Source organism: Nakaseomyces bracarensis, assembly GCF_045282275.1.
Source record: "Nakaseomyces bracarensis strain CBM3 chromosome Unknown Scaff9_0, whole genome shotgun sequence".
Taxonomy (NCBI): domain Eukaryota; kingdom Fungi; phylum Ascomycota; class Saccharomycetes; order Saccharomycetales; family Saccharomycetaceae; genus Nakaseomyces; species Nakaseomyces bracarensis.
Genome location: NW_027263970.1, coordinates 143,646 through 169,311, shown reverse-complemented (window position 1 = coordinate 169,311; position 25,666 = coordinate 143,646). Strand labels below are relative to the sequence as shown.

At 34.9% G+C, this 25,666-nt stretch overlaps 13 protein-coding genes across 13 annotated transcripts; 6 read left to right on the top strand and 7 right to left on the bottom strand.

The window, feature by feature from the left end:
- Window positions 1–90: 90 nt before the first annotated feature.
- PRP39 (Prp39p) lies at window positions 91–1,950 on the bottom strand (the record flags this gene model as incomplete). Its single annotated transcript, XM_071052491.1, has 1 exon — window positions 91–1,950. One exon carries the CDS (start codon window positions 1,948–1,950, stop codon window positions 91–93), a length of 1,860 nt encoding a protein of 619 aa, XP_070906338.1.
- A 326-nt stretch (window positions 1,951–2,276) lies between these two features.
- On the top strand, window positions 2,277–3,233 carry PRM6 (pheromone-regulated K(+) transporter PRM6; the record flags this gene model as incomplete). The annotated part of the gene is made up of 1 exon (XM_071052490.1): window positions 2,277–3,233. One exon carries the CDS (start codon window positions 2,277–2,279, stop codon window positions 3,231–3,233), a length of 957 nt encoding a protein of 318 aa, XP_070906337.1.
- Window positions 3,234–3,543: 310 nt separating this feature from the next.
- Window positions 3,544–4,689, bottom strand: GSF2 (Gsf2p; the record flags this gene model as incomplete). The annotated part of the gene is made up of 1 exon (XM_071052489.1): window positions 3,544–4,689. The coding sequence occupies one exon, from the start codon at window positions 4,687–4,689 to the stop codon at window positions 3,544–3,546; it is 1,146 nt and encodes a 381-aa protein (XP_070906336.1).
- Window positions 4,690–5,769: 1,080 nt separating this feature from the next.
- RSE1 (U2 snRNP complex subunit RSE1) lies at window positions 5,770–9,681 on the top strand (the record flags this gene model as incomplete). Its single annotated transcript, XM_071052488.1, has 1 exon — window positions 5,770–9,681. The coding sequence occupies one exon, from the start codon at window positions 5,770–5,772 to the stop codon at window positions 9,679–9,681; it is 3,912 nt and encodes a 1,303-aa protein (XP_070906335.1).
- A 56-nt stretch (window positions 9,682–9,737) lies between these two features.
- AIM32 (Aim32p) lies at window positions 9,738–10,676 on the bottom strand (the record flags this gene model as incomplete). Its single annotated transcript, XM_071052487.1, has 1 exon — window positions 9,738–10,676. The coding sequence occupies one exon, from the start codon at window positions 10,674–10,676 to the stop codon at window positions 9,738–9,740; it is 939 nt and encodes a 312-aa protein (XP_070906334.1).
- Window positions 10,677–11,242: 566 nt separating this feature from the next.
- Window positions 11,243–12,166, bottom strand: SUR7 (Sur7p; the record flags this gene model as incomplete). Its single annotated transcript, XM_071052486.1, has 1 exon — window positions 11,243–12,166. The coding sequence occupies one exon, from the start codon at window positions 12,164–12,166 to the stop codon at window positions 11,243–11,245; it is 924 nt and encodes a 307-aa protein (XP_070906333.1).
- A 1,058-nt stretch (window positions 12,167–13,224) lies between these two features.
- Window positions 13,225–13,683, top strand: RNJ42_02320 (uncharacterized protein; the record flags this gene model as incomplete). The annotated part of the gene is made up of 1 exon (XM_071052485.1): window positions 13,225–13,683. One exon carries the CDS (start codon window positions 13,225–13,227, stop codon window positions 13,681–13,683), a length of 459 nt encoding a protein of 152 aa, XP_070906332.1.
- Window positions 13,684–15,863: 2,180 nt separating this feature from the next.
- FAR7 (Far7p) lies at window positions 15,864–16,463 on the bottom strand (the record flags this gene model as incomplete). The annotated part of the gene is made up of 1 exon (XM_071052484.1): window positions 15,864–16,463. One exon carries the CDS (start codon window positions 16,461–16,463, stop codon window positions 15,864–15,866), a length of 600 nt encoding a protein of 199 aa, XP_070906331.1.
- Window positions 16,464–16,723: 260 nt separating this feature from the next.
- YFH7 (Yfh7p) lies at window positions 16,724–17,767 on the bottom strand (the record flags this gene model as incomplete). The annotated part of the gene is made up of 1 exon (XM_071052483.1): window positions 16,724–17,767. The coding sequence occupies one exon, from the start codon at window positions 17,765–17,767 to the stop codon at window positions 16,724–16,726; it is 1,044 nt and encodes a 347-aa protein (XP_070906330.1).
- Window positions 17,768–18,702: 935 nt separating this feature from the next.
- On the top strand, window positions 18,703–19,317 carry LOC1 (Loc1p; the record flags this gene model as incomplete). The annotated part of the gene is made up of 1 exon (XM_071052482.1): window positions 18,703–19,317. The coding sequence occupies one exon, from the start codon at window positions 18,703–18,705 to the stop codon at window positions 19,315–19,317; it is 615 nt and encodes a 204-aa protein (XP_070906329.1).
- Window positions 19,318–19,760: 443 nt separating this feature from the next.
- RNJ42_02316 (Nucleoporin NIC96) lies at window positions 19,761–22,280 on the top strand (the record flags this gene model as incomplete). Its single annotated transcript, XM_071052481.1, has 1 exon — window positions 19,761–22,280. The coding sequence occupies one exon, from the start codon at window positions 19,761–19,763 to the stop codon at window positions 22,278–22,280; it is 2,520 nt and encodes an 839-aa protein (XP_070906328.1).
- Window positions 22,281–22,565: 285 nt separating this feature from the next.
- On the bottom strand, window positions 22,566–23,030 carry YPI1 (type 1 protein phosphatase-activating protein YPI1; the record flags this gene model as incomplete). The annotated part of the gene is made up of 1 exon (XM_071052480.1): window positions 22,566–23,030. One exon carries the CDS (start codon window positions 23,028–23,030, stop codon window positions 22,566–22,568), a length of 465 nt encoding a protein of 154 aa, XP_070906327.1.
- A 732-nt stretch (window positions 23,031–23,762) lies between these two features.
- On the top strand, window positions 23,763–25,211 carry RNJ42_02314 (aminopeptidase P family protein; the record flags this gene model as incomplete). Its single annotated transcript, XM_071052479.1, has 1 exon — window positions 23,763–25,211. The coding sequence occupies one exon, from the start codon at window positions 23,763–23,765 to the stop codon at window positions 25,209–25,211; it is 1,449 nt and encodes a 482-aa protein (XP_070906326.1).
- Window positions 25,212–25,666: the final 455 nt, after the last annotated feature.

Sequence of the window (25,666 nt, the reverse complement as noted above, 5' to 3'; positions counted from 1 at the left end):
TTCTTCTATAGAGTGTTATGTATGTAGAGTATATTGTATTAAGTGATATTATTATTGTTAATAGTCTAAAACCTCCAATAACCAAAGTTATTATGTACTTTTTTGATTTAAGAGATACTCATCTGTATAGTAATCAGCATATTTTGGTTGCTGATTCAACTTCTCCAGATTTTTCAGTATTGGAAGTGCCGGTGCAAACTGTGAGAACTTCTTCGAACTCTCAGTGGTTATTTGATTTTTCACTAATGGTCTGTTAGTTATTATACCTGGGTGACCGTTTTCCTTGTAGGTTTTTCTTGAGCTCAATGGAATCTTCGCATCTATCTTTTTATAGCTGTCGATATGTCCGGAGTTAATATCGAGCAGTGTTCTAATAAGGGCATCTGATGAAGTTGATACTGCTTGATGTTCATTGTTATCACAATTAGTCAGGTAAAAATCTCTGTAGTCAGTTAGAATATCGTTTTTAATAGTGGTCGGCAGGAAAATATTAATTCCAAGATTGTGGATGAAAGAGTTCAATTTCACAAAATTTTTTGAACTTTTTTCAAATTCATAATATAGTATCCAAAAGGGAGCTGAGTTCTTCACAATAGGTAACTTTCCATACTGCATTAGTAATTTTCTTGTCTTTATCTTATTTTTTAATACCAGCCAAGTCATTTTGATTAACTCTACCAGTAGTACTCCAATATTATCATTATTTAGAATTTTCGTTAACGTTTCGTTTTTCCTATAGTTATTCTTCAAATAGGCATTGATCTTAAGTTCCAGATATGCAGTATATCCATTTTGTTGTTGGAGTATTTCCTTTGTATCATCCCCCCACTTGTTACCAAATTGATGCCTTTTTATCAGCTTCAAAAGTTTTGTAACCAGTACACTGTTTGATGGCCACATCTTGGCTAAATGCTCTATAAAGATACAATATTCCTCATAGAAACTGTCAGGGCTGGACTTATAATTACTCTCTAGGTACTGGAGGAAATTTAATCGTAAGTTTTTACAAGAGGACGGCAGAACCTCATTTGCATGTTTATACGTCAGTATAAGTACTTCAGCATCATATGCTTTTGATTTGAGTAGCCACCTTATATATCTGATCCAAAGAGTCTCATCCAAGGCATTAGCAATGAGGTACCTTCTAAACACAGAGTTTATCAGCTCATTTCTGTTATCGGCTTGTATTGTAGATAAAAATGTTAGGTAGGCATCCCAATTGGTGATCTCCGTACTAGGTAAGGTATCCAGTGTAAATGTCGACCTTTTAATCTTGGCCTCGTATTGCCAAATGCTGTTCACCACAGTCTGGGTCTTCTTCAACTGTGCAGATATCACCTCTTTAGTCACCCTATCGCTTTCAGCGATACGTTCATTGTTAAATGCCATGAAGGCCTTGAAGTATTTCGCATATTGGTGTAAGGGTATCCTGAGCACCTCTTTGTATATCGCTGTAACGTTGTCCCATTGGCCATTATCAGACTCAAATTTGATGTATTTGTCCCAGAACGGGTGCGAAAGGAAGTGGTACCCAACATGTTTGCTTGCAGTCTCGTACTTCGACCTTCTCTCTTCGACAGTGCCCGCATTATTCGCATCCAGAACACTCAGATAATCACACCATAGCTCAATAGAATCAGGAAATCTCGTAACAGCATCCCGTAGAGTGGCCACAGAAGCTTCCAGCCCATCAAACTGATATCGTACAGCCGTAAACTTCTTCCATATCGCCGATAAATATGGGTACTTGCCCAAAATTTCTGTAAAAACACCACTAATTGCCCCTTTTATCGCATTGTTGGGCTCCTTATACTTTACCACTGTCTTCTCCAACATACTCACAAGCCTCAGTATACTTTCCATGCTCTCCCAGTCCACATTGCGGTAGTCATGCACTAAAGCCTGGTTTTCACGCAGAAAAGAGGCCTCCAGTTCCAATAAACCAGACATGTTCAAACAAAAGTTAGCCTCTACTTGCACACGTCCTTGACCAGCGTTTTAAACACGTTAGAAAGTTGTAGGCCCTTCTATATGACCAGAATATGTTCAATTGAGGCCCTCCTCGATGCCCTGACTGCAATTTAAAAAAATTCCTGACGATGCGATGAGCTTCCAAAATTTAAAAAATGGGCATTTCAGGTCAAAACAGCTTACAATGGTTCAAAGTATCATAATATTACACAGCTTGACTTGTTAATAAGGGCTTAACTGGTTATAAATATGAAGACACCCGTAACCAACTCAACCACGCCATTGACACAATGTAGACTGTAGAAATGGTTGACTTCGATTTTAGTGCCTATGAGGACCTTCAGTTCGACGACATAGACCTAGACCTGTTCAAATCCGGGTCTTGTACTTGGGTATGTAAGTATATTATTGTTTGGGTGATGACACTGATGAGAGTGGCTGTGCTGGTTTCTGACCTGTATACCTGCTACAAGCTAATTGCGCTGAATAGCTGGTCTAACAACATCGTGCAGCCAATTGTGCCTTTTAAGATTACAAAATGGCTCTTTAGCACTTGTATTCTGATTTCTTTTGTTCTGTGGGCACTTGATATCCTAGTAGCTATCAGGCTCTTGAGAGACTCGAAGGCCAGGAGGTCAATTTCTCGGATGTACTTGAACAACTGCACGAGAACTTATCTTTCGTTAAGAAGTTTCAGGCTGTTCTGTCTATTTAGCCGTATTGAACCCGCTAGCTACTTTGAGAAACTAAGTGTATGGTCTTACTTTGAGATCAAGGGCGCTCCTAGGCTGTTATTTGGTGAGTCTCCACGACAGCTGATTAACAGTATGACTCTGTGGTCTATCCTAGTGTCTAAAAGCGGGAAACTACAGAACGATTATATGAACTTTGGAGGCATCTTCCACAGAATCAAGTTAATCGCCTTACAAAATCACGAGGAAGCCGTATTATTGTCATTTATGCTATTTAGTGTGCTTGTGTGGAGCTTCTTTATCTGTAAATTCTGTTTTCTGATGATAGCCGCCATGTGGATCAGTTACCAGTTGAGTCATGAGCCTTTAAAAGGTCAATATTACAACCTAAGGTCATTTGTCCATAATGTAGTTATGAGAAACATTAATAATATGGTAATACGCCGTCTTGAGAGTAATGTATACGATATAGAATCGATTTGGAGCACATACACCTTCGTAGACGATAACAGGCAGACAATGCTGTCAACGATATATACACCGCTTGAAGCACATACTAAATATTGTTGAGAATAGTTATAATCATGATAAAATATTTTTTATAATTACATCTATCTAATAATGTAAGATACATAAAAGGAAAGTATAATAAGCAGTAGAAAAAATAATAAAAAAAAGTAGATGGTAATCATCTAATGGTCAGAGTAAATATAAAGAAAGAAAAATAATAAAAAGAATTTATGGTCATTACAAGTACAATATGTCAAAAAGAATGGAATTTCAATGTCGTATGTCTTCAGCTTTTTTTTTTAAGCCAGCGTTTTTATGAGTTTTTATGGATAAATTGAGGATTAGAATAAATGAAGTCGTTTTGATTCATTCATTTAGTCTTTTTGCTCTCTTCCTTTGCACTTTCAGCCTTCTCTCTATCGGCTCTAGCTCTTCTGGCTTTGAACAGATCAGACATTTTCTCATTTGGTTCGTAGATACCAAATCTTCTAAATCTTCTGATTTCCATATTCATGTTACCAATATCACCATTACACTTGTCCAAGTTTTCCTTAAGATTGTTTTCCAATTCAACAAAGTATTCTTCACTCAAGATAAATCTCTCATTTTCTTCCATCTCTTTGAAAGTGGAGGCAGTGAATCTATCCTTCAATGGGGTTTGGAAACCTTCACCTTCGTGCAATTTAACACCTGGGCTGGCGACTTGCTTAATAATACCAGCTCTGTATGCCTTAACTTGGCCACCGTACTTGTCAATCATGTAGTTGAAGAAGTTAGTTTGGTAAGCGTCATAAGTAGCCTTTCTGGCACCAATCCAGCCAATAACCTTTAACATGTTCTTGAACTTTGGGTTGTGAATATCCAATTCATTTCTCAAATACCATAGTCTGATAGGGTTGAAAGTGATTGGGTTGGCAATACCTAGGTAGAAGAAGGTGGTAATACAGATGATCTTGAAGATGTGGAAGGCAAAGAAAACCCATTGGGCCTCGATACTGGAGAAGTTAGGTTGGATCTCAGATTCCAATTTAGCAGCCAATTCGTGCATTTCGAATTGTCTAACCAAAGGCAGTATTAAACGCGAAAGTTGGTTAGTCAGACAGATACCAGGTGTTGGAGAGATGCAATCTGGCAAATCAGTGTACAACCAGCCAATCATTAGCAGAGCAAAAAGGACAACAGTCTTCTTGGCTAGTTTCCATTGCGGAACTATCAGCTGTCCAGGCCACAATTGCTCGAAAAGAGGCTTCTCTTCGTCAAGATCCTTTAGATACTCTTTCTCATTAGCATCGTAATCAAAGATCAGACAGCCACCATTCGTTAGGAAACCAGGATGATCACTCTTCTTGTAGCTAGATGGTCTATATTCATGAAAGATAGATGGTCTCAAGACCATGATCTTACTCAAGTCCGATTGGAAGATCTTCTTGATCTTTGAATTTATAGTATCCTCCTTGTTAACTTGGAAGGCATAATCATGCTCGATATCGTCGTTTAGTCTCACGTAAATTTCCATTATGTGTAGTTGGTATTGTTTGGTTATTTGATAACTCTTGGTTTTTTTATCAATAGTTTGAATAGGCCAAAGGAATAAAGAACTAGAAATGATAATGAATGCGAATAAGAAAGTAGGTAAAAGCAAGACTTTATATAACAAAAAAAATTTAATTAATTAATTTCTTCCAAAAAGCAACAGTATCCAATTCCTAAAGTAGCCCTTTGTCTAAAGAAAATAATTAAAAAAAAAAATTGATGGTGGGGGGCAAAGGGAGTGAAGAAAAAAATTGTCTTTTTTCAAGACCCTAACCCTCTTTCTACTGCCAAATTTCTCTTAATACAATTGAATTAATTAACAAAACAAACACAACTGAAAAAAAAGTAAATAAATAACCGGTAAAAGCCCCTGCAAGCGTTTCCGTGGAAGACACATCCCCTGTTGCCCCACCTTCCTTTTTTTTCATATATCGTGCTCATCCTCCCATGGTATTTACTAAGATATGTCTTCAGTTTAGTTTTTTCCCTAGTTTCTAGATATTCTTCTGCATTCTAACATACATAACCCAGCACAACAAAGGCAAAAAAAAAATTTTCAAGTTCTTGTATTTTTGTTATTTCTTCTTCCAGATTTTATTTTTTTTTCTCGAACTACGACACTTTTAAAGAGGGGAAAGAGAGCTCACAACCCTCAGTTTTCGTTGTTATTTTCGTTCAACGTCTTCCCCCATTGTCTATTCTTTCAATACCTTGGTCAGATTCATTGGGTAATCTTCCTTACGTTATTGCCACCAAAAAAAAATTTGTAATTTATAATTTAGTGAGAAGTGAGAGTGAACTAGAATATCTATCTTACTCTATTACAAATCCCCCTCTTTTACCCTTTCCCTATCATCAGCAATTGAAAGGAGCTAAAAGAAAAGAATTATAAAAATATCTTCTCGGTTTACCGCCCTTTAAATACTTTTTTTTTTTTTAAAGATCGCTATTATCGCCATTTAGCTACTTTTTGCGCTATCGTCTGATTGAGGAGGGTAACTTTTTTTAAGATTTGTGATAAGCTATAATACTAACATCTGGACACACACTCTGCACACATTTTATGGAGCTTTATCATCTGACGCTGAAACGGCAGAGTAACTATCTGTGGTCTCTTCGCGGTAATTTCTTCTCTGGTCCCGATGAGCTCTGTCTCGTGACGCAGAGTCATGTGGAGCTGTACTCATTCGAGGACAAGCGCAGGAGGAAGCTTGGCAACAGCGTTCCTCTGTTCACAACTATACTTGCTGCTGATGTACTCAAAGGGCGTGATGAGGCTCGGGATTGCCTTGTGCTTCTGGGAGAAAACGGCAACCTTGTGGTGTGTCGCTTCATATCAGTTTCTACGAACGGGTTGTATATGGAGCCCATATTCCTTCACAAGCTGGATACCACGCTAGTTCGCTCCTGTATGCCTTTGTTAAGGTGTTCTCGTGGTTCTATACTTGTTGTTGGGAGTCAGAACCAGCGTATTGTGGTGCCGATAGATTGGAACTCGCGGGAATTGTTCTTGTCGCCGCTCACTTTTCCTAAGGAGCCCTCTACTGTGGTTGTTGATATGGTCGCTATGCGGCAGTTCCCAGACAGGTACGTCACGCTTGAGTTAGATGCTCAATCCAAGATGTTCTCTCTGCAGTTCTGGCAATTTGACAAAAACTTGCAGAGTTTGATACGTTCTAATAGTTACAATTTGAAGTCTAATGATCCTAGCGATACTCCCAGCTTCTTAGTCGATCTACCTGACTTGAAATCCATGGTTATGACTACACTTGAGAAACGTTCAAGTCAAGATAACCCGTTTGTTGTTATTGGATTCAGTACCCATATCATGATTAAGGATATGTTAGGCTTTTATAGTCTCAAGTGTGAATACCCATCTGATATTCAGGAGTCGCATGATAACGTTATGATTGTGGCTTCAGGATTACAGATTATGAAGGATAACTCCTTCCTATTACTAGTTCAAATGAATACTGGACATATATTTAAGATTCGTGTGGACCCTAATAAATCAGATAGAAACAGACCCGTAGCTAAATTATGCTATTTTGACAAAGTACCGAATATTTCAAACAGCTCCAATCTCAACATCTTTGATAATGGGTCTATGTACATTAATTCCCAATACCTATACGACCATATATATCTGAATTTTGAAGGCCTTGGTGATGACGATGAAAATTATGACAAAATTGATAATGAGAACGAAAACTTAGCTATTATTTCAAAACACAGAAATTTGAATCCATTATTGAATAATATCAAAATAACTGATACAACACCATTGACGCTTTTGCATTCTAACGGTAGTAGTGCCGAAACCGGGAGGCACAGTACAAGCTTACTAAGAAATGCAGTGCCATTAAGAGAGTTTATCTCATCCCCTCTACCAGGTGGCGTCTACAATCTTTATACATTGAAACTAGAGCACAAGACCTATCATTCTTTTATTGTTCTCTCTATGGTAAACTTTACCACTGTAATACTAAAAATTGAAAATGATACTATTGAACAGTTTACGCCTCCCGGGGACTCCTTTAAGATGCAGGATGATTTGACTTTACATGTAGGATCTATGTCCTCTAACACAATTGTACAGGTTTGCAAAAATGAAATGAGACATATAGTGGTTAATGAGAAGACAGATGAATTTAGTTTCAATTTCAACTGGCTTCCTCCTGCTGGTGTTACCATTGTTCATGCCGCGTCGAACTCATCACAAGTAGTATTGGCTTTATCTAATAACGAAGTTGTTTATTTTCAACTGAATAAAAATACACTAGTTGAATACCAATATAGACCAGAACTTGACAACATAATTACTTCTATCTCTCTAGTGGAAAACTCCTTGCTACCTAGTCCAATCCTTGCAATTGGTACAAAAGATAGTATAGTGAACATTTTATCATTGGATATGACTGATAAAAATAAAGCTCTACAAATTTTGGCTTTTCAAAGTTTAGAGTCCACCCCCACATCACTGTTGTTACTAGAGAAGGGAAAGCAGCTGATGAGCTTACATATTGGTCTTGAAGACGGTACTTATGTTGTTAACAGTATAAACTTAAGAACCATGGATATCACTAATGAACAGAAAAGGAATTTAGGTTCAAGAGCAATTAAAAGTTTAAGTTATGTATTGGTTTGTCCCAATTACGATGATGCTAGTAATAGCGACGAAGATAGTGATGATGAGGTAGATAATAAGAATTTGAAAAGAAATGAACAAGATGAGCTGTTAGTGTTAATTCATGGTAATAAATCATGGGCCAGTTATACAAAGAATAATATGTTCTTGGTTAGGCCATTGTCATTACATTCGGAAAAGAGACTAATCACAACAAGACCATTAGCTTCAGAAAATATAGCAACTAATGGCTGTTCGTGTTCTTTAGGTTCCAAAGGTAATTTAATTATTGGTGGATTCGAGTTCTTACCTGACATGGATAATTGGTTCGGTATTGAGTCACTAGTTCTTAAGGATAACATTCAAGATTCAACTGATGATCCAGGTGAAAATGATGACGTAGATAAAGAGGCTGGAGATGAAGATGAGGATGAGGATGAGGATGAGGATGAGGATGAGGATGAAGAATTGTCTTTTGATGAGATTACTTTTCGCTGTATCGATATCCTGTTTTTCAATGATCAAGGTAAGAGTATTAAACTTTTTATCGAAAACAAAAATCTTTCGCCATTTTGTACAAAACTTTTGGCAACTGATGGGAAGACCAACAGAATAATATATATTAATTCTGATAACAGTGATACCCCTGCCGTTCAACTTGAGAATATCGAAACTCGTACAGCATGTCTGACAAAATTCTCTACAAAAAAGTGGCATCTAGTTCTTTTGGATTCCTCTAGCATTTTACACACTTATGAATTCGGCTTCACCAATTCAAAGGGGACAACCTTATCTTTGAATAAATTACATGAAACCAAATTAGAAGAAAATGCCTATACTATAACTGTTTTCCGAAATATTTTGGTACTTCCGTTAAAGAATAAACTCGTCTTCATGGATCTAGGTCAGAAAAAGTTATTGGTTAAATATGTAAGCCCACCAATTGATTATATTAGTACAATTGTGAAGGTGGAAAGTTGGAAAGAAGAACGTATTGCCGTTGGTGATTCCAAGAACTCGGTTACACTTTTACAATACAATGTGAAAAACAAACAACTGGAAATACTGGCAAATGATGTTGTACCAAGAGATGTTACAGCATTGAAGTTTCTAGATCGTTCCACTGTTATAGGTGGTGATAAGTTTGGAAATATTTGGACACTAAGACTATCGACAAAAAATGAGAGGTTACTACAGACGTGTGATAATAATCTAGAGGAACTTCAAAAGTATTTAATCAAAGAAAATGGACCTCTCAGGACGAAAGCTCCAAACATACTGGATTGTCCATTCAAACTGGATCTCATAACGAACATTTTCATTAATGATATACCGATGAAATTTATTTCTGAAGAATCAGTACAGATGGCAAGTAGGCCAATAATCTATTATTTTGGACTGCAAGGGACTATCGGTGTCTTAATGCCTCTATTAATTAAATCAGAGATTACCAAATTGAAAAAGATTGAAAAAATGTTAAAGGATGCAGACGAGTTATGGTTCCTAAAGAAAGAGGGTTTGTTAGAGAAGGTAGGTGGTGAATTTGAGAAGCAAGAAGATGAAGATGACGATGAAGAAAATATAAAAGCGATAGATTTCAATATATCTACTCCTAAATTAGAACAGCAAAAGTTAATAGAAGGTCGAGGAAGTATCCTTGAGTGTGATCACACACAATATAGGGGTTATTACTCACCTATTAAATCTGTTATCGACGGTGATCTCTGTGAGACTTACGGCTTGCTTCCTCTTGATTTACGAGAGTTTATTTCTAAACAGCGCTTCAATTCTAATGAAACTACTGAAATATCAAGCTACTTATCCAAGATCAGGTCAAATTTCATGTAAAAATAAATTTATATATAATCATATATGGGCAGATATATCTAGATAGTCTCAATTATTTACAGAGAAATACCTCCTCTAAAGTTATTTTCTATGATTACACCATTATTTAACTCTTCCACAATATTAGCAATATTATTTGGATACACTTTTCCGAACCATAAGGCATCAAGATGTGGGGCGTTATCCTTAGTATCGTGGGGAAGATAGAAAATAACATTACCGGCATATTTATGGCCCCCGATATGAGAAATTATGGCTAAATTCATATCTTCATTTAACGTAGAAAGTTTTTCCACAATTTCTGGAGCTATTAGACCACATCTCTCATCTCTTTTACGATGACCGCATACGAAACTCCATTTTTTATTTTCTAGTGACAAGCTTTCTAAATCGTAGTTATCGGTCACCTTAGATTCATTGATTTTTGAGTCCTGCTCTATTTTTTTATACACTTCACCACTCAAGTAATCATTAAATGAAAGCTTCGGTGTGGGTCGTGTTTCTCCAGAATTAACGTATGCATTGAAATTAGCAATATCGTTCTCTCGGATTCGATACAGCTTCATTTCAGGCAGAATAATAAAATCATAAACTCCTTCCGAAGGTTTCGGTAAATTCTCCGTGGAGGACACCACAGATATTGCATTAAATAGAGTCCCGGGGCCAAAGTTTAGTTTCGGTATGATATCAAAGGGATACTGATGATTCTGCTCGATACGTGACTCCCAGATGTCTTTCCAAACATGAACCGGCTTTTTGAGATCAATATCAATGTCAGAAACCAATAGAACATGTTTTCGATATTCCGGTACTGCCCTCACTATATCAATATTTGCATCTATGGGCTCAGCATCGTTCGGTATCCTCTTATTAAACTGCTCGCAGAAGCATTTATAAGCCTGTTCAGTCTCTGTGCTAGGAGTGATCCATTTTTTCTTATAATTTGCATGAAAGTATCTGTACAACAGAGGTCTAGCTCTTAGTAGCGGCACCATATTTCAATATATACAAATCAGCTATAGCACGGCTGTCTATGATTTATATACTTCTTTCATGGTAATTTACTATCCTTGCCTTTTTTTTAATAACCCTTATTTTTTTATATATAATGATTATAAGCAAACGTACTGGCAAAGTGATGCCTACCATAAAAGCATAAAAAAAGAAACTAGTACTGTATGTATTAATAATTATATAGTATGGTATTGTAAATAGTTTAAGTTGGGGTTCTGCTCAACAGCAAATGACATTTCTGTTAGGCTAAACATTAAGATAAAGTAGAGGGATAATGGGGATATTAAAATTATAGGGTATCAATCTTTGGAGGTTAGGGTGATATTATGGATCTACCATTTAGAATGTAGATAGGATGTCGAATATGAAATGTAATAGTAGAATTGTTGAACACTGGTATCCCGTGAACCAATAAAAAAAAATATAGAATTTCAACGAATTTACTCTATTGCTTCCTTTTTGTTCTGGTATTTGTATTAATTATTATATGAATATAATTTGATTGTATTTTTGTAGAATTGCTAATTAAGCAACTAGCATTGATCTCTTAAACAGATTCCTCATCACCGCTGGAAATCTTTTCTGACCTCCTTATCTTGAAGAAGTTAATACCATGATGATTAGTTTCCGGTTGGGCAGGTTGTACCACAGTTGCTGGTGGAGCAGCAGCCACTGGTGGTTGTGTCTGTTCGGCAGTATAGACCTCTGTAGTTTCCATGGTAGGCATCTTCTCTTGTCTGTTCTTGTAAGAGAAGAAGTCTGGGGTTCTTTGTTTGAATGCCATGTCAGATTCCTTGAAAATACTCTTACCTTCCTTTCTTGATTTAATAAACCAGTAGAAAACTGTCACCAACTCACACAATACTACAAATACACTGGCCCACGCTATACCAAACAGACTTGGACCCACTTTACCATGTCTGTCATCATTACTGAAAGCCTTCTTTGCCATAGCTGCAGCGGCTTGGATCAATACAACAGCAGTGACGTTGAAGGTGCAACCAAAACACAAAAGAATGAAAACAACTTGGGTGATTGCCTTAGAGCACCAAGTTAGGATGAATAAAATGAAGGAAACACCAACAAATGCTAAGGCAATCCAAAAGAAACAGAACGAAAATCTGGACAGGTAATAAAACGCATCTCTCTTGGAAATAAATGAGTGTGGAACATTTACCTTGGTGTGGAAGTTGTCGACTGGAGAAATTGGCGCAGCAGGTTTCAAGTACTCACCACAGTTCAATTTATTATTCTCGTATGAACAAGCACCCCAGAAAGTCCATCTTGTTACACCAGGGGCATTTGGAATACCACTTGTGTTACCTTCAACCCAGTAGAATCTATTGACGGGATAGTTATCAATACTACCAGATAGAACAATCAATATTAACAGTAAAACATTGCCCGCTAGAAACAATAAAATAAGTAATCTCAAAGAAACACCGAGAACGGTTGGAGCCTTCAGTTTCATTTCTTTATATTTGTTGTTGTGATCGTAGTTAACAATACTTTGAATAATTTGATTTTCTTTTTGTACCTTGTATACCCACTAATATATCAAATGAATATCTGATTTTAAGATCCTTTTTTATGATATACAAAAAAAAAAAATTTATTTCCTAGAACAAAGTTAATTGAGCTGATGAGGGTTTCGATGGAAACAATACTAATTTTGTAATCTAGAGAAGAATTAAGAGACAAGAAAAAAATATTTTGCTTTCCGTTGAATATCGAATACATTTCAAGACTATGTAAACAATCATCTCTATACACTATATGCTTATCCGATTTCCTAAGAAAACAAAGAGAGTGTTTACGTATTTACCATATTAGGAAACATGTAAATAGAAGAATTGGCTATGTTGATTTTTATTTTCTCCAGTACAAATTAGGACAATGTCCACACAATTATCCAAAAGGGGAAATATCGTGTATAATATTAATATAACCTTATTTACTAATCAGGAAATCAATAACTTTTTCCATCTCTCCCCCAGCTGCTTTTTGGGAACAAAAGCTAACAAATATCACCTCCCCTGTGCGCACTTATCTAACTGCTATCCTATAGAAAGTGAAGAATAAATAACGTCAGCATTCGATGCATATGCAGAAGCAGGGTAAAATATTAATCACGTGCTGGAATTTTACTTTTTGGTTGTCCAGTGGTGTTTCCCTAAACTCCGGGTAAAATAAATAGAAGAGAGACAATGCATTGAGCAAATACTTCTCGAGGGCCCCGGTTAGTACTTTTCTGCAGGATATTCTAAGGGAGTGCGTTAATTTTTATTTTTTTAGTTTCTTTCTTTTTTTTTATATGAATGTTAAATTTTAATTTATTTTTTTTTTCACGTTAAACTGTATGAGATCATATTTCTCCTTCGAGCAGCAAGTAACATTAGTGATGCTTCCTTAAAAATTTAGATATTGAGAAGGCATTGACTGATATTGAATTTTTATTTTGTTTCATTTGTTTTAACAGAAGAGTGGTAATATTCTCTTGCATACTGGTAAATTATAAGCACAAAAAATATGTATACACAATTATCTCCGGTTATTACCAATGGTGATATGACATTGATGATGCTCCAACAGGAGCAGGCTAAGATGCAGAGAAGAAGAGCGAAACGTAACTATCATGAAACCTATAATGAGCACCATGAAAATGAATGTAAGAAATTGAAGCTAAACTATAGCTATAACATAGCACAAACTAATTCTACACCTCAATTGAATGTCCCTTCTGTCGAACTTCGACAGGCATACGCTAATAATATCATCTTCCCTTCTATTACTAATAGTAATCGCACTAATGACAGTCATAGTAGTACGACAGGGAACGACAGCGATTCAGAACCATATGCTGAAGTTGAGGATTATATGGTAAAAGGATACTGTTTGGATGAGAAGATGCCATGTATTCAGGACGCCGGTTTGGGCAATCAAAGTTATGAGTCCTACAATTCTACTGAATCAATGGAAATTGATTGATCATAAGAGTTTGTTTGTTTTTTTTAACAAGAAAATAGAAAACAATTATTTACGTTTGATGAAACTAAAATGGAGATCTTTTCATTGAGACGCAGCTTCGAACTTTAATAGTGGAACATTCGAGTACTTAAGAGTTACTCATTTTTAACAGCTATGGCTTTACATTTTTTTAACTTTTTTTTTTTTGATCACACTAATAAATTACACTTGTTCAAAAACTTCACCGTTATCATATTTAAAGAACAAATATCATTATGGCAGCACAAATAATATGCAAAAAATAGAATGATGGTAGAACAGATATTATAAGAAATTTAATTTTAAAATTGACATCACTGCTGATTTACTTCAAACAACAGAGCTTATAATTTTTACAGATTTATTGCTAATAGTTTAGTTGGCTGGTGATACAAATAATTACAAATCAAAGAGGTTAGTTCCTGATATCCATAATATGCAATAGAATAGGATAGTTTTTTATGGGACATGACCTTTATTACCAGATAATGTTAAGTAATATCCAAAACTAGGTAGAAAGCAATAATAAATGATCCTCACTACTATTATTATAAAGTTCGCTGGCTGTAAATTTATAATGTAGTATATATTTGAATCATCTAAGTATAAATTTACTAATTAATAAACATAGCATTTATCGTCTAACTAATTTCTTTTTAATTTCAATGGCTTATCGTACGTAGTCATATTAACTAATTAAAAAGTAAATAAAAAAAGTCTCCCGGGGGCGATTCGAACGCCCGATATCAAGATTTCAGTGTTGAAATTACAGTCTTGCGCCTTAAACCAACTTGGCCACCGAGAGATATTGAATTTGTTGGATTCTTCAAAGTTATAGAGATACTTATTGAAACACAATTGATCATATTTGGAATTATGGATTTGTTAACAAGTATTTTATTATTTTTTTTTTTTTATTTAAAATATTGTATCTATCATTTAGCGTTAGTAGAGTTTTTAATTTAATCATATTATGGTAGATAATATTATTAGGTTTTCTGTAAAGGCAGAAATAAGAGTAACATATTTAACAAAATTGGTAGAGGATAAAAGTTAAGGGATCTACATTAAATAAAATTAATATATTATTCTGCTGCCTTATCATTCTAGGCTTGTTAGTGGAACAATGTGCATGAGAGTTCCTGAAGAATGATGACAAAGAATCTCAACAGGTGACAAATACATTATCTAAACTCGGCACTTCCTGAGTACCAATAGATATTAGCTTTGAATACTACTATATATTCTATTTTAGTTTTATTATTTCATGATTCATCTTGAACAAATCACATATAAAGAAGGTGGTCTTAATAGGAGACTTGTAACACTTTTCTTAGTTACCTTTTTAGGATGAAAGTCGATTCGGATCACTTGTCAAATTTCAGATTGAGAGGCAAGTATTGCACATACCTAAAGCTCCCTGGCCAAAAGGAATGTTACTAACTTCAAGAGTGAGTCTGCAAGTAGTAGGCATTATCCACAAGTAGCATGTCTTCTTCAAGGAACAGTCTCTTCTCTTCAACGAAAAGGAGCTTAGAGTTTTTCTCAAGAATTGCGATAACTCTCTCTAAAGATTGTTCAATGGGTCTCCTTAGGACAAATGTGTCTTGGTGTTTAATAGCTATCAATGCAGCATCATTAGAAGCGTTATTAGAAGCATTATTAGAAACATTACCAATATCAGCACCAGTGAACTCTGTTGTCAATATTAGTAATTTATTATACAATTGAACCTTTTCTATAATGTCTATCAGTATTTTGGACCAAAATTAGTTTCTCTAGAGGCACGTTATTATTGGCTACCTAGCCATTCTGGACCTTCTAACATTTATTAGAATTTATTAAGAAATGTTGAATACTGTTTAGCGGACAATAAGTTAATGAAGTAGAATAATAGCGACGACACAAAAATATTCTAATCCTGCAGATGTGCTTTTTAAGCTACTAATTTGTTATATTTTAGTAAACAAACAAAATAACTACAGGTGGTTCTTGATATAACTAGACAATCAATATAGAGATAAGGCATGGTACTCAGCTTAATTTTTTTGAGGAATCTCTCTAGATTCTGATGCAAATAATTGAATAACCCTTATATTGCCAAAAATGGTAATATATTATACTCTTCAAGTATTTTCGAAAGTAAAAACTTCTTATGATAGCTACTGTTTGGTCGTCCATTTCAAAAGCATACGGTATATTTTGGAGATATCCATCAGTTTTTGAGTTTCCTCGATGCTCTCAATGTAACTTTCAAACTCAGAATCTTCTAATGGTACTAGCTCCTCATTGAATTTCTCTTTTATTACTTTTAACATCTCTCTATGATCTCGTAGTATGTCGGCCCTTAAATAACTAATTACCTCGTGTAAACTTTTCTCATGATATTTTAGTATTTCATAATTCTCAAGTGTAATTGATTCCGTTTCATTATACTTTTTCTTTAGGGCAGCATTTTGTTCTAAGAGAATATTCTTTATGTCCTCTCGATTGTCTACATTCTTGAAGTCATTGGCTTTACGTTGTCCTTTTAGGAATATATCAAAGGTATTCATACATCCCTTATAGTCGTCTTTCAACGAAGTGGAGTTATCATTGTTCACCTTCAATGTTAACTTGTCAACATTAGATAAAATCTTATTCTTCTCTATATGGTTCTGCTTCAGCTGTAACATCAACATATCCATTAACTCATATAAATACGATAAATTTTCAGACTGTGGAGTCATGTAAAGCTGCTGTTGCGTAGGTTGGGCGTCCATAACTACTCCCTTTATATTGTACGTTAGCTAGTTTCTCCAAAGTCTTGAATACCTTGCCACTTTGACTCTTGATTATGGTTACTTTAATGTTGGCAAAATAATATTTTATCGATAATTAGTTTTTTACAGTTTCTGAACTTAAGTATTTGTAGAAAATGAATTACAAATCATAAAAAAAAGTATATATGAAATATGAAAATAGCCAATTTAACTGTACCTACATATTTCAAATGTCAATATCATAACAAAGAATTAAAATATCAATCATTTCTTATATTTCTAATCTGATCATCCTCAATAAAGTTAGCTTTAATATTTCTCGCATTGAGGAGATCATTCATTTGAAATTTTTGAATACCTTGTTCTAAGTTTTCTACTAGACCGGATTTCAAATGTCTCTTTGCAACTCTATCCTGAATTTTCTCCTCTTCAATATCTATGCGATACATCAATATTGCATCAGTTTTATGTAATACTTCATGGATTTTTGCCCAATTTTCCTCGTTATGTAATAGATATAAACCTTCCAATATCACAATTCTTGTACGATAGTCAATTTTATATTGGTTCGTAGTTGGATCCTTCAAGCTATGATCAAACCCAGGAACTTCAACTGTAGGAACACCTGTAGAAAAGGATGAGGATAATATATCCAAGTAGTTATTGGAATTAATAACATCATTCTTTGGTTTTATGTTACAAGTGTCAACCATTATTTGGCATAATTGGAGGAAATTGTTGCTGTCAAATGTAGGGGGAGACCCTCTTCTTAAATGTGCTTGTTTTGGATCCCTATATTTATCCAAACCATGTCTAGATATATGAAAGCCATCCATTGGCAAGATTTCGGCGATTTTTACAGCTTCATCGCCAGATTTAGGATCGTCAACGGTAGATTTGGACACTCTTATAGAATTTGATAAGCCTCCTCGACCAATAATGGTATAGCTCGCATCACTTTCCCTATGCTTGAGTGGTTTGTACTCATAGTTCTCGACATTTTCAGTTAGAACTTTCCCGTCTGTTACACACAAGTTATTGTATGTATCTTCACTAATGTCAGGAATAGATTCCAACAGGGCCAATCCATCCTTATCATCCTTTTGACACTTTAAGTAGGCATGCTTTGATACATTACAATAGTTATCATAATAATCGTTAATAGAATCTTTCAACCTTTCAGCAACAGTGGATTTTCCGGATCCCGGGGGTCCAACAATAACTACTAAAATTCTATAATTATCATTGATATGACCTTTTAACGATTCTAACACTTCATCTCGTAAATCTATTATATTAACCATAATAACGAAAAGGAACCGTTATGTGGAGATCAAGATTATTTGGTGTTAAGGTTATGTATTACAGTGAAAAGTCCTTTTTTTTTCTGTGCTATTTTTGTAACATAATAAAGCATATTAAATGTAAGGATACGATATATACATTCATTTCAAAAGTTAAAAGACTCGGTCGGGATAAAAGTCAAAATTAAATATCTTTGTAAATTTTTGCTTTTATTGAACTCTGTTACAGCTGATCATCAGATTATATACATAAAGTTTTCATGATCTATAGCAATATGTATTACTCAGTAAAAAAAAGACAAAGCTATTATAGACTATGTAATAAACATGACAAAGCTATTATAGACTATGTAATAAACATTACAAACTATTACATGGGTGATTGGTAAATAGCATTTCCTCTACAATAAAGTTAATTGGATTTTATTGCTTTAAGTACCCATAACTATTAACCCATAACATAACATAGCTGCATTCTTGAAACCGCTGAAATTAATTGGTTCAGAATTAAAAAGGTAGTTAAATTAATAATATCATCAATGTATAGTACAGACACCAACAAATATTGGTGACTGTAATTAGGATTTAAATTTTGAACTTGAAATATATAAAATATTATCTGTGCAACTATCATGTGATTAATATTCAAAAATAATCATAAGTTAGACAAACTTTATATGATTATTTATTTGAAATAACCAAGGTAAAAGTTATGTTGGCTATGGTTTCCGAAGAGCGATAATAATTTTGAAAAAGATGCTATTTTTCAGTAGTAAAATTTTTTTTTCTTTACCGAAGTAAAAAAAAAAAAGTTTTTGCGATGAGCATCGAATTTAAAAAATGGAATGCTTTAATGTATAAGTAGTTTAATATAAACTAGACTATTAACTTGATAATATAACAAAAGCAGCTATTCAAAATTGAAGATATCAAAGATGGTTGTTAAAAAGAACGGTGCAAAGAAACCTTCCATGAGAAGAGAAGTTACACCTGAGGTTTTTCAAGATAGTCAAGCTAGAAACCAGTTGGCCAATGTTCCTCATATGACAGAAAAATCAGCACAAAGAAAAGCAAGCAAGTTACAAGTAAAGAAGGATAATGAAAAGGCTAGACTTTATGGTAAGAAGAAGAAGTCAACTACATATTCTGAAAAAGATCTTGGGATCCCATCATTGAATAAGGCTATCAACCCAGGTGTTAAAATAAAAAGAGGTAAGAAAGGGAAGAAGTTCATTGATGATCATGATAATTTAACATTACTTCGTTTAATCAAAACCATTGGTGATAAGTATGACGACATCACTGAAAGTAAATTAGAAAAGGATAGAAGACTGGAAGAAATCCGTGAACTAAAAAGACAAGAGATTGAAAGGAAGGAAGCAGAAAAATTAAATAAACTTGAAGAAAAGAAAGGTGAAATAAGGAAAAAATCATCTGTCGCAAGATCACTACGTAGAAAGACTAAGAGAGATATGGAAAAAGAAGCTCAGCATGCATCGAATGAGTCTGAACCTGCTAAGAAAAAGAAGAAATCTGTTTCGTTCGCTTAAAGAATAAACATTTTAATATAAAGCATTCATATCAATTGATACATAATCCAAAAAAACAGAGTTCTGGATTGCATGTAACTGAAGGTTTTAAGAGATCAAGGGTTTCTTCACACATATATTATGCTGTTACTAAACTGACGACTGTTTCAAAAGGTCCAATACGGAATTGTTTTATGCATCTGTTTAATTATCGTAATTTAACTACATACACTTATATACGCTGTACAATAGAAAGAACTTATATACCACTTTGAAGTGCCATTTAACACTTCGTATGTTATGAGATACAATGATATTTTTTTTGCTTTGATCCTTTGTCAGTACAAATTATATTCACAGGCATCGTAAGTAAATGGAGTGTTCAGATAAATACCGTTTACTGAAGACATCCATATTATTAAAATAAACACAGCAATTAACTAAAGCACTTGGTACATTCTATTATGTCTGAGTTATCAAAGAAGCGTGCACTATTCGAAACAGAGACTGGTGCTCATGTGACAAGCCAGTTGATGAGCAATCTGGTTGAATCAGCCAAAAATTTGCCTAGCAATTCATCAGAATTAGGATCAATTCAATTGAATCTTCATGAAGTTAAGAAGAGAGCTGCGGACTTGAGAAAGAAGAAACAAGCTACCACTAACCACACGGGAGCCTATTATCTATTGGCCGGTGATGGATTAGTATTGGAAGACATGAAATCTGTAGTTTCTACACTAGAAAAGAAAGGCGTGTCTTCTCGTAATGTCAACTTCGAAAACAATGGTGAATTAAACGGTTCTACCGGGCCAAACAAGGATGAGGACATATTATCAGCCATTGAAAAGCAGCTAGTATATGCTGCAAATGATTTCGACAATCAACTTAATAAATCATTGAACCTTGATTGGGATGAAAAAAGGCCCACAATTGAAAGTAATTTCAAAAAGCAATTGCTTAGAAGAAAATCGATCAATCATCAACATATGAAACAAGCTGTTGGTTTTCAAGATACAAATGAGACAAAATATGCTGACCACGTTCAGAAATTTAATATTAACAGTAATTATGATAATAGGCTAAAGTTTGAGGAATATGCTAAAACTATACACAAGTTTAATAATGAGAGGCTTGATGGTCTCCCTGATGTTCATCGTGTACTTTCAAAGTTTTTTGAACTATCGCAATATGAAGGCCAGCAAGATTCAAGTACCTCACAATTTGCCGATGCCTGGGCCTTTTTATCATTCAATTCGGAATATGATAATAATTATGCTTACCATGGATTAAAGTTTTTGGAATCCGAGTTCATGAATTTTGTAAATGAATTGGTGGATAAAAACTCAGCTCAACCAACTGATAATACATTCCTTTCTAGAATTAAATTGTTTGTTAATAAAAAGTTAAAAACAGTTAATGGTAAATGGAAAGTAGATAATTTATTTACAGTAGATGATGAGCCTATTTGGATGATTTCTTTTTACCTATTGAGAGCAGGTAAGGTCGATGAGTGTGTTGAATACCTTTCTAGTTTTAGAAATAATTTGAAGAAAATTGAACAACCAATTATCACATATTTAAAGGCTTACCAATCGAGTGGCAATGGACAATTGACCGGTGAGTTTGGATTAAAAATTAACTCCGAATATAACCAGCATATAAAGACCAGTATAGATGGAGATCCATTCAGGATGGCAGTTTATAAAATCATAGGTAAATGTGATGTATCACGTAAAAACTTCACAAATGTTACATTTAGCATAGAGGATTGGATATGGTTACATCTCTCACTGATTACTGATCAAAACAATACTGGGGATAAAGCTTTAGAGTACCCATTAGCTGAATTCCAGTCATTAATTATATCTTATGGTGCAAAGAGATTCTCTAATTCTTATTTGAAAGTTCTGATTTTAGTTGGTCTATATGAATATGCTGTTGATTATGCATTTACGATATCGCCCATTGATACTGTACATTTAGCAATATGCTTATGTATTATGAAGTTACTCAAAACAACAAGTACAGGTCCTGCTGTTCTCAGTAGCACAAAATCAGGATACTTAATTTCTTCAGAGAATGGGGTGAGCTTCAACTTCAGCAATTTATTAGTTGATTATGTCGAAGCGTTCAAACTTTCTGACCCAAAAATTGCTGCAGAATATCTAACATTACTAGTTTTAGATGAGCACATAGATAAGGAATACTGTAAGAGTTGTCTAGAAAGTTTGACATTAGATACAAGAGAGTTTACATTTTTACTTGGCAAAATAAATGCTGATGGAACCAAAATTATTGGTACTATTGAAAGATTATACCCGTTAGTGGATTCATCTTCAAAAGAAGAATTTTTGACACATATAGCGGAAGTTGCAGTGAAACAATCTACTGAGGATGGAAGAGACTACGATAGTGTTTTATTATACCAAATACTAGAAAAACCGGATTACCTTTTTGCAATCTTAAACAAACAAATTTGCGAGTTGATCAGTACGACTCCTTATAATCAAAATATATTTGTATTAGAAGATAAAAGTGAGGTGAACCCAGTTCTTGTTGCAGAAAGACTATTGCCTAGATATATTTCCTGTTCGCAATCTCAAGTAGAACAGGAAGTTGGTGTGTGTAGAAAGCTCTTGGATATTTTACAGATAAAATCATTATTTATGAGTGGCGCTTGGGATTTGACGCTGGATAAAATTTTCACTTTAAATATTTTGCCACATTCAGACGAAAATACAGCAAGGGATGTTGCAAGCGAATACCCATTGCTGAATGAAAATATTTCAAGATGTATTCCTAATCTACTATTATTTGCGATGGTTTCAATAGCAAACCTGGCCACCCAATATGATGAGGGTTCAGAGAAGTATTCCGAACTCTTTTCGATCGCAAAGTGCTTGATGGTATACTCAGGTCTAATACAATTTAGAATGCAGAGAGACACCTACGCTCTGTTAAACAAATTTGATATAAGTAAATAATGCTTTAATAGATACAAATATTTAATCATTCGATTATTATGCATAATCTTTAACCACATCCATATACATCTATATTTTGACCAGTGTGAATTTAAAAAAACGTAGAAAACAAAACTAATAAAGCCTCAATTAAGATGCAATAATAATATAATTATTTTCAAGTATGCAAATTAATCAATGTATATATAAATAACAGATAAACGATAATGACAAAAAAAACAATAATTTAAACAAACAGAATAATAAGTGTCTAATAGGAAAGACTGGGTTGGTCGATCTTTATACTCAACTACCTCTGTTCATCCGATTTCTATACTCACTGTAGTCTGGTTGGATTTCATATGCGTTAGGACTAGCTGGGCGTTTCTCAGTTAGTTTCTTGCGACGCCTTTCTATCCTCCTCTGCCTTCTTTGTTCAAAATTGTATTTATCTTCATCGTCCTCATCGGAAGAAGAAGAGGAGGAGGAAGAGGAAGAGGAAGAGTGTTCATGATCTGATGGACACATCATCTCGTCATCTTCCTCCTGAGCAGGGTGGAATATACAACAGATTTTTGTCTTCTTCTTGTTCATATTCTCATTATCTACCACATCGTCTTCCCATCTTACATTATGCCGTGCACTAGGCTCACGTACCTGTGGCTCAGTGCTCGAATCCGCTCGTAACTGCAGTACCCTTGGAAATTGCTCGAGACTAACTGTCCTCGATCCTTCTGAAACCTGTTGTTGTTGCTGTTGTTGTTGATTCATAGCTGAAGCTCGTCTGTCATAGAAGAAAAAGCTTTTATAATTTTTAGATAACTGTTACTTCAATACAAAAAAAAAGAAAACAAGTAGACAGTCTCTAACCCCCACATTAATATATCCCCTACAATGTACCTTTAGGTTTTCCTTACTTTATATAATTTGTTTATGTGACACCCGGAGTGTGAGGTGTGACGGACCCGTGTAAAGGTAACTTAGCCCAAATATGTTTAACGGGACAATGAGCTATCACAAGGCACTACTTCACTATCTATTTATATATACACCTAGTTTACTTAAATTGGAGTCCAATTATCAATATTATCTGAAAGAGTATCAGATACAGTGGCTCAATGCGAGCGTAGCAATGGGATGTGCTTAAATATCGTCTATCCGTCATCGACCCCTCCCATTTAGAGTCTATAGTTATACTAGTAACAACCTAGGAAATGTCCATACACCTTGTATATTAAGTAATGACAGCTTTGTTGAAATTATAAAAGCCAAGAGATGACCCAATTAAAAAGCAGATGGAAAAATGTGTCAAAGCCGTTCTTAGAAAATAGCGTAGGAGTCCATAATAAAAAATGTGTCATGACCGAAATTTTTGCAAGTGTAGCTCTGAATGGGTATATATAAATAGTGTAATAAGCTCTTGTTGCTAGAAAGGGAAGGCACTCACAGTGTTTTTTAATAACGATAATTGTGTCGATTAAACAAAGACTTAACCAGGAAAAAATGGGTCCAAACGATGTTCCAGAGACTCTTAAGGGTCAAAAGTATCCTGCCAAGGCTCACATGCAAAGAGTCAGAGACATCTTGTTGGAGAAGAGAGGTGATTTGAAGTCTGAGGATGCTGCTGTGTTTATTGCTGGTGAAGAGGTCGAAGGTTGGAAGTACTGTGACACTGACAGAGATTTCAGACAAAACAGATACTTCTACTACTTGTCCGGGTGTGATATCCCAGGTTCTGCCTTGCTATATAACTTCAAGAAGGATAAATTGTGCTTGTTTTTGCCAAACATCGACTGGGATGATGTGATCTGGAGTGGTATGCCACAGTCTCTAGAAGAGGTGGCAAAGATGTGCGATGTCGATGAGGTCTTCCACATGAAGCAGCTAGACGAAGTTTTGAATGAACAGCTTGAAGATATCTCCAACTTTAAAATCTTCACAACTGATTTGGACAATGTCCATAACGACAAATTGAAGAGCAACCTAATTCCAGGTGACAAAGATTTCTTCTTTGCGCTTGATGAGGCTAGACTCATTAAGGACTGGTATGAGCTAGAAGTCTTGAGAAATGCTGCAAGAATTACAGACAAATGTCACTTGGCTGTCATGTCTGCACTTCCAATCGAATTGAATGAAATTCAAATTGAAGCTGAATTCTCATACCATGCTCTTCGTCAAGGTGCTCGCTCTCTTGGTTACGACCCCATCTGTTGTTCTGGACCAGCCTGTGGTACCCTACATTACATTAAGAACTCTGAAGATTTAGCTGGTAAGAGCTCTATCTTGATTGATGCCGGTGCCGAATGGAAGCAATATACTAGTGATGTTACTAGATGTTTCCCAATCAACGGTAAATTTACTAAGGAACATCGTGCGATCTATGAAGCTGTCTTAGATATGCAGAGCCAGGCCATGGAGCAAATAAAACCTGGGGCTTCATGGGATGATCTACATATCTTGACTCATAAGGTATTGATCAAACATCTCCTAAAACTTGGCGTCTTCAAAAAGGAGTTCTCCGAAGAAGAGATTTTCGAAAGAAGAGTCACTTGTGCCTTTTACCCCCATGGTTTAGGTCATGTCATGGGTCTAGATGTCCACGATACTGCCGGTAGACCAAACTACGAGGATCCGGATCCATACTTCAAGTTCTTAAGATTGCGTCGTAAGTTGGAGAAAAACATGGTTATCACCAATGAACCTGGTTGTTATTTCAATGAATTCTTGATCGAGGAATTTTTGAAGAAGTTCCCTGAAAGAGTGGAGGTAGTTGATCAAGAAGTTTTGAAGAAGTACATGTATGTTGGTGGTGTTCGTATTGAAGATGACATTATTGTTACTGAAACTGGCTATGAAAACATGACTGGTATTACATCTGACCCAGATGAGATTGAAAAGATCGTTTCTCAAGGTCTAGCTAAGAAACGCTCCGAATTCCACGCTCTAGTCTAAATAACTACTATAATAATGTATCTAAATATGTTTTATCTAATGAATATATTGTTGTTTATTATTTCTTACTAAACATTAAATGTATTTATCATTTCCAGTTAAACTCAAATTAAAATTTCTTATTTCTCTTGCTAACAAATTGCTGCACCGAAGCGATAATGAAGAGAAAAAAATAATTGCGATTTCTGTGGATCGAACACAGGACCTCCAGATAACAGATTTGACCGAAGTTAATTCTTCAGTCTGGCGCTCTCCCAACTGAGCTAAAACCGCATATTAAACTTGTTGTCATGTGATAAATGTCATGACTCCAGCAGCAAATGGAAGTTTGATTTCAAAATCAACAAATAGTTTTATGACGAATAAACGTTAAAATACTATTTTAAATCAATATGTTCAAGAATTAGTAGACACTTGCTATGCCATTAAGTAATTAATAAATCTAAGGCCGTTGC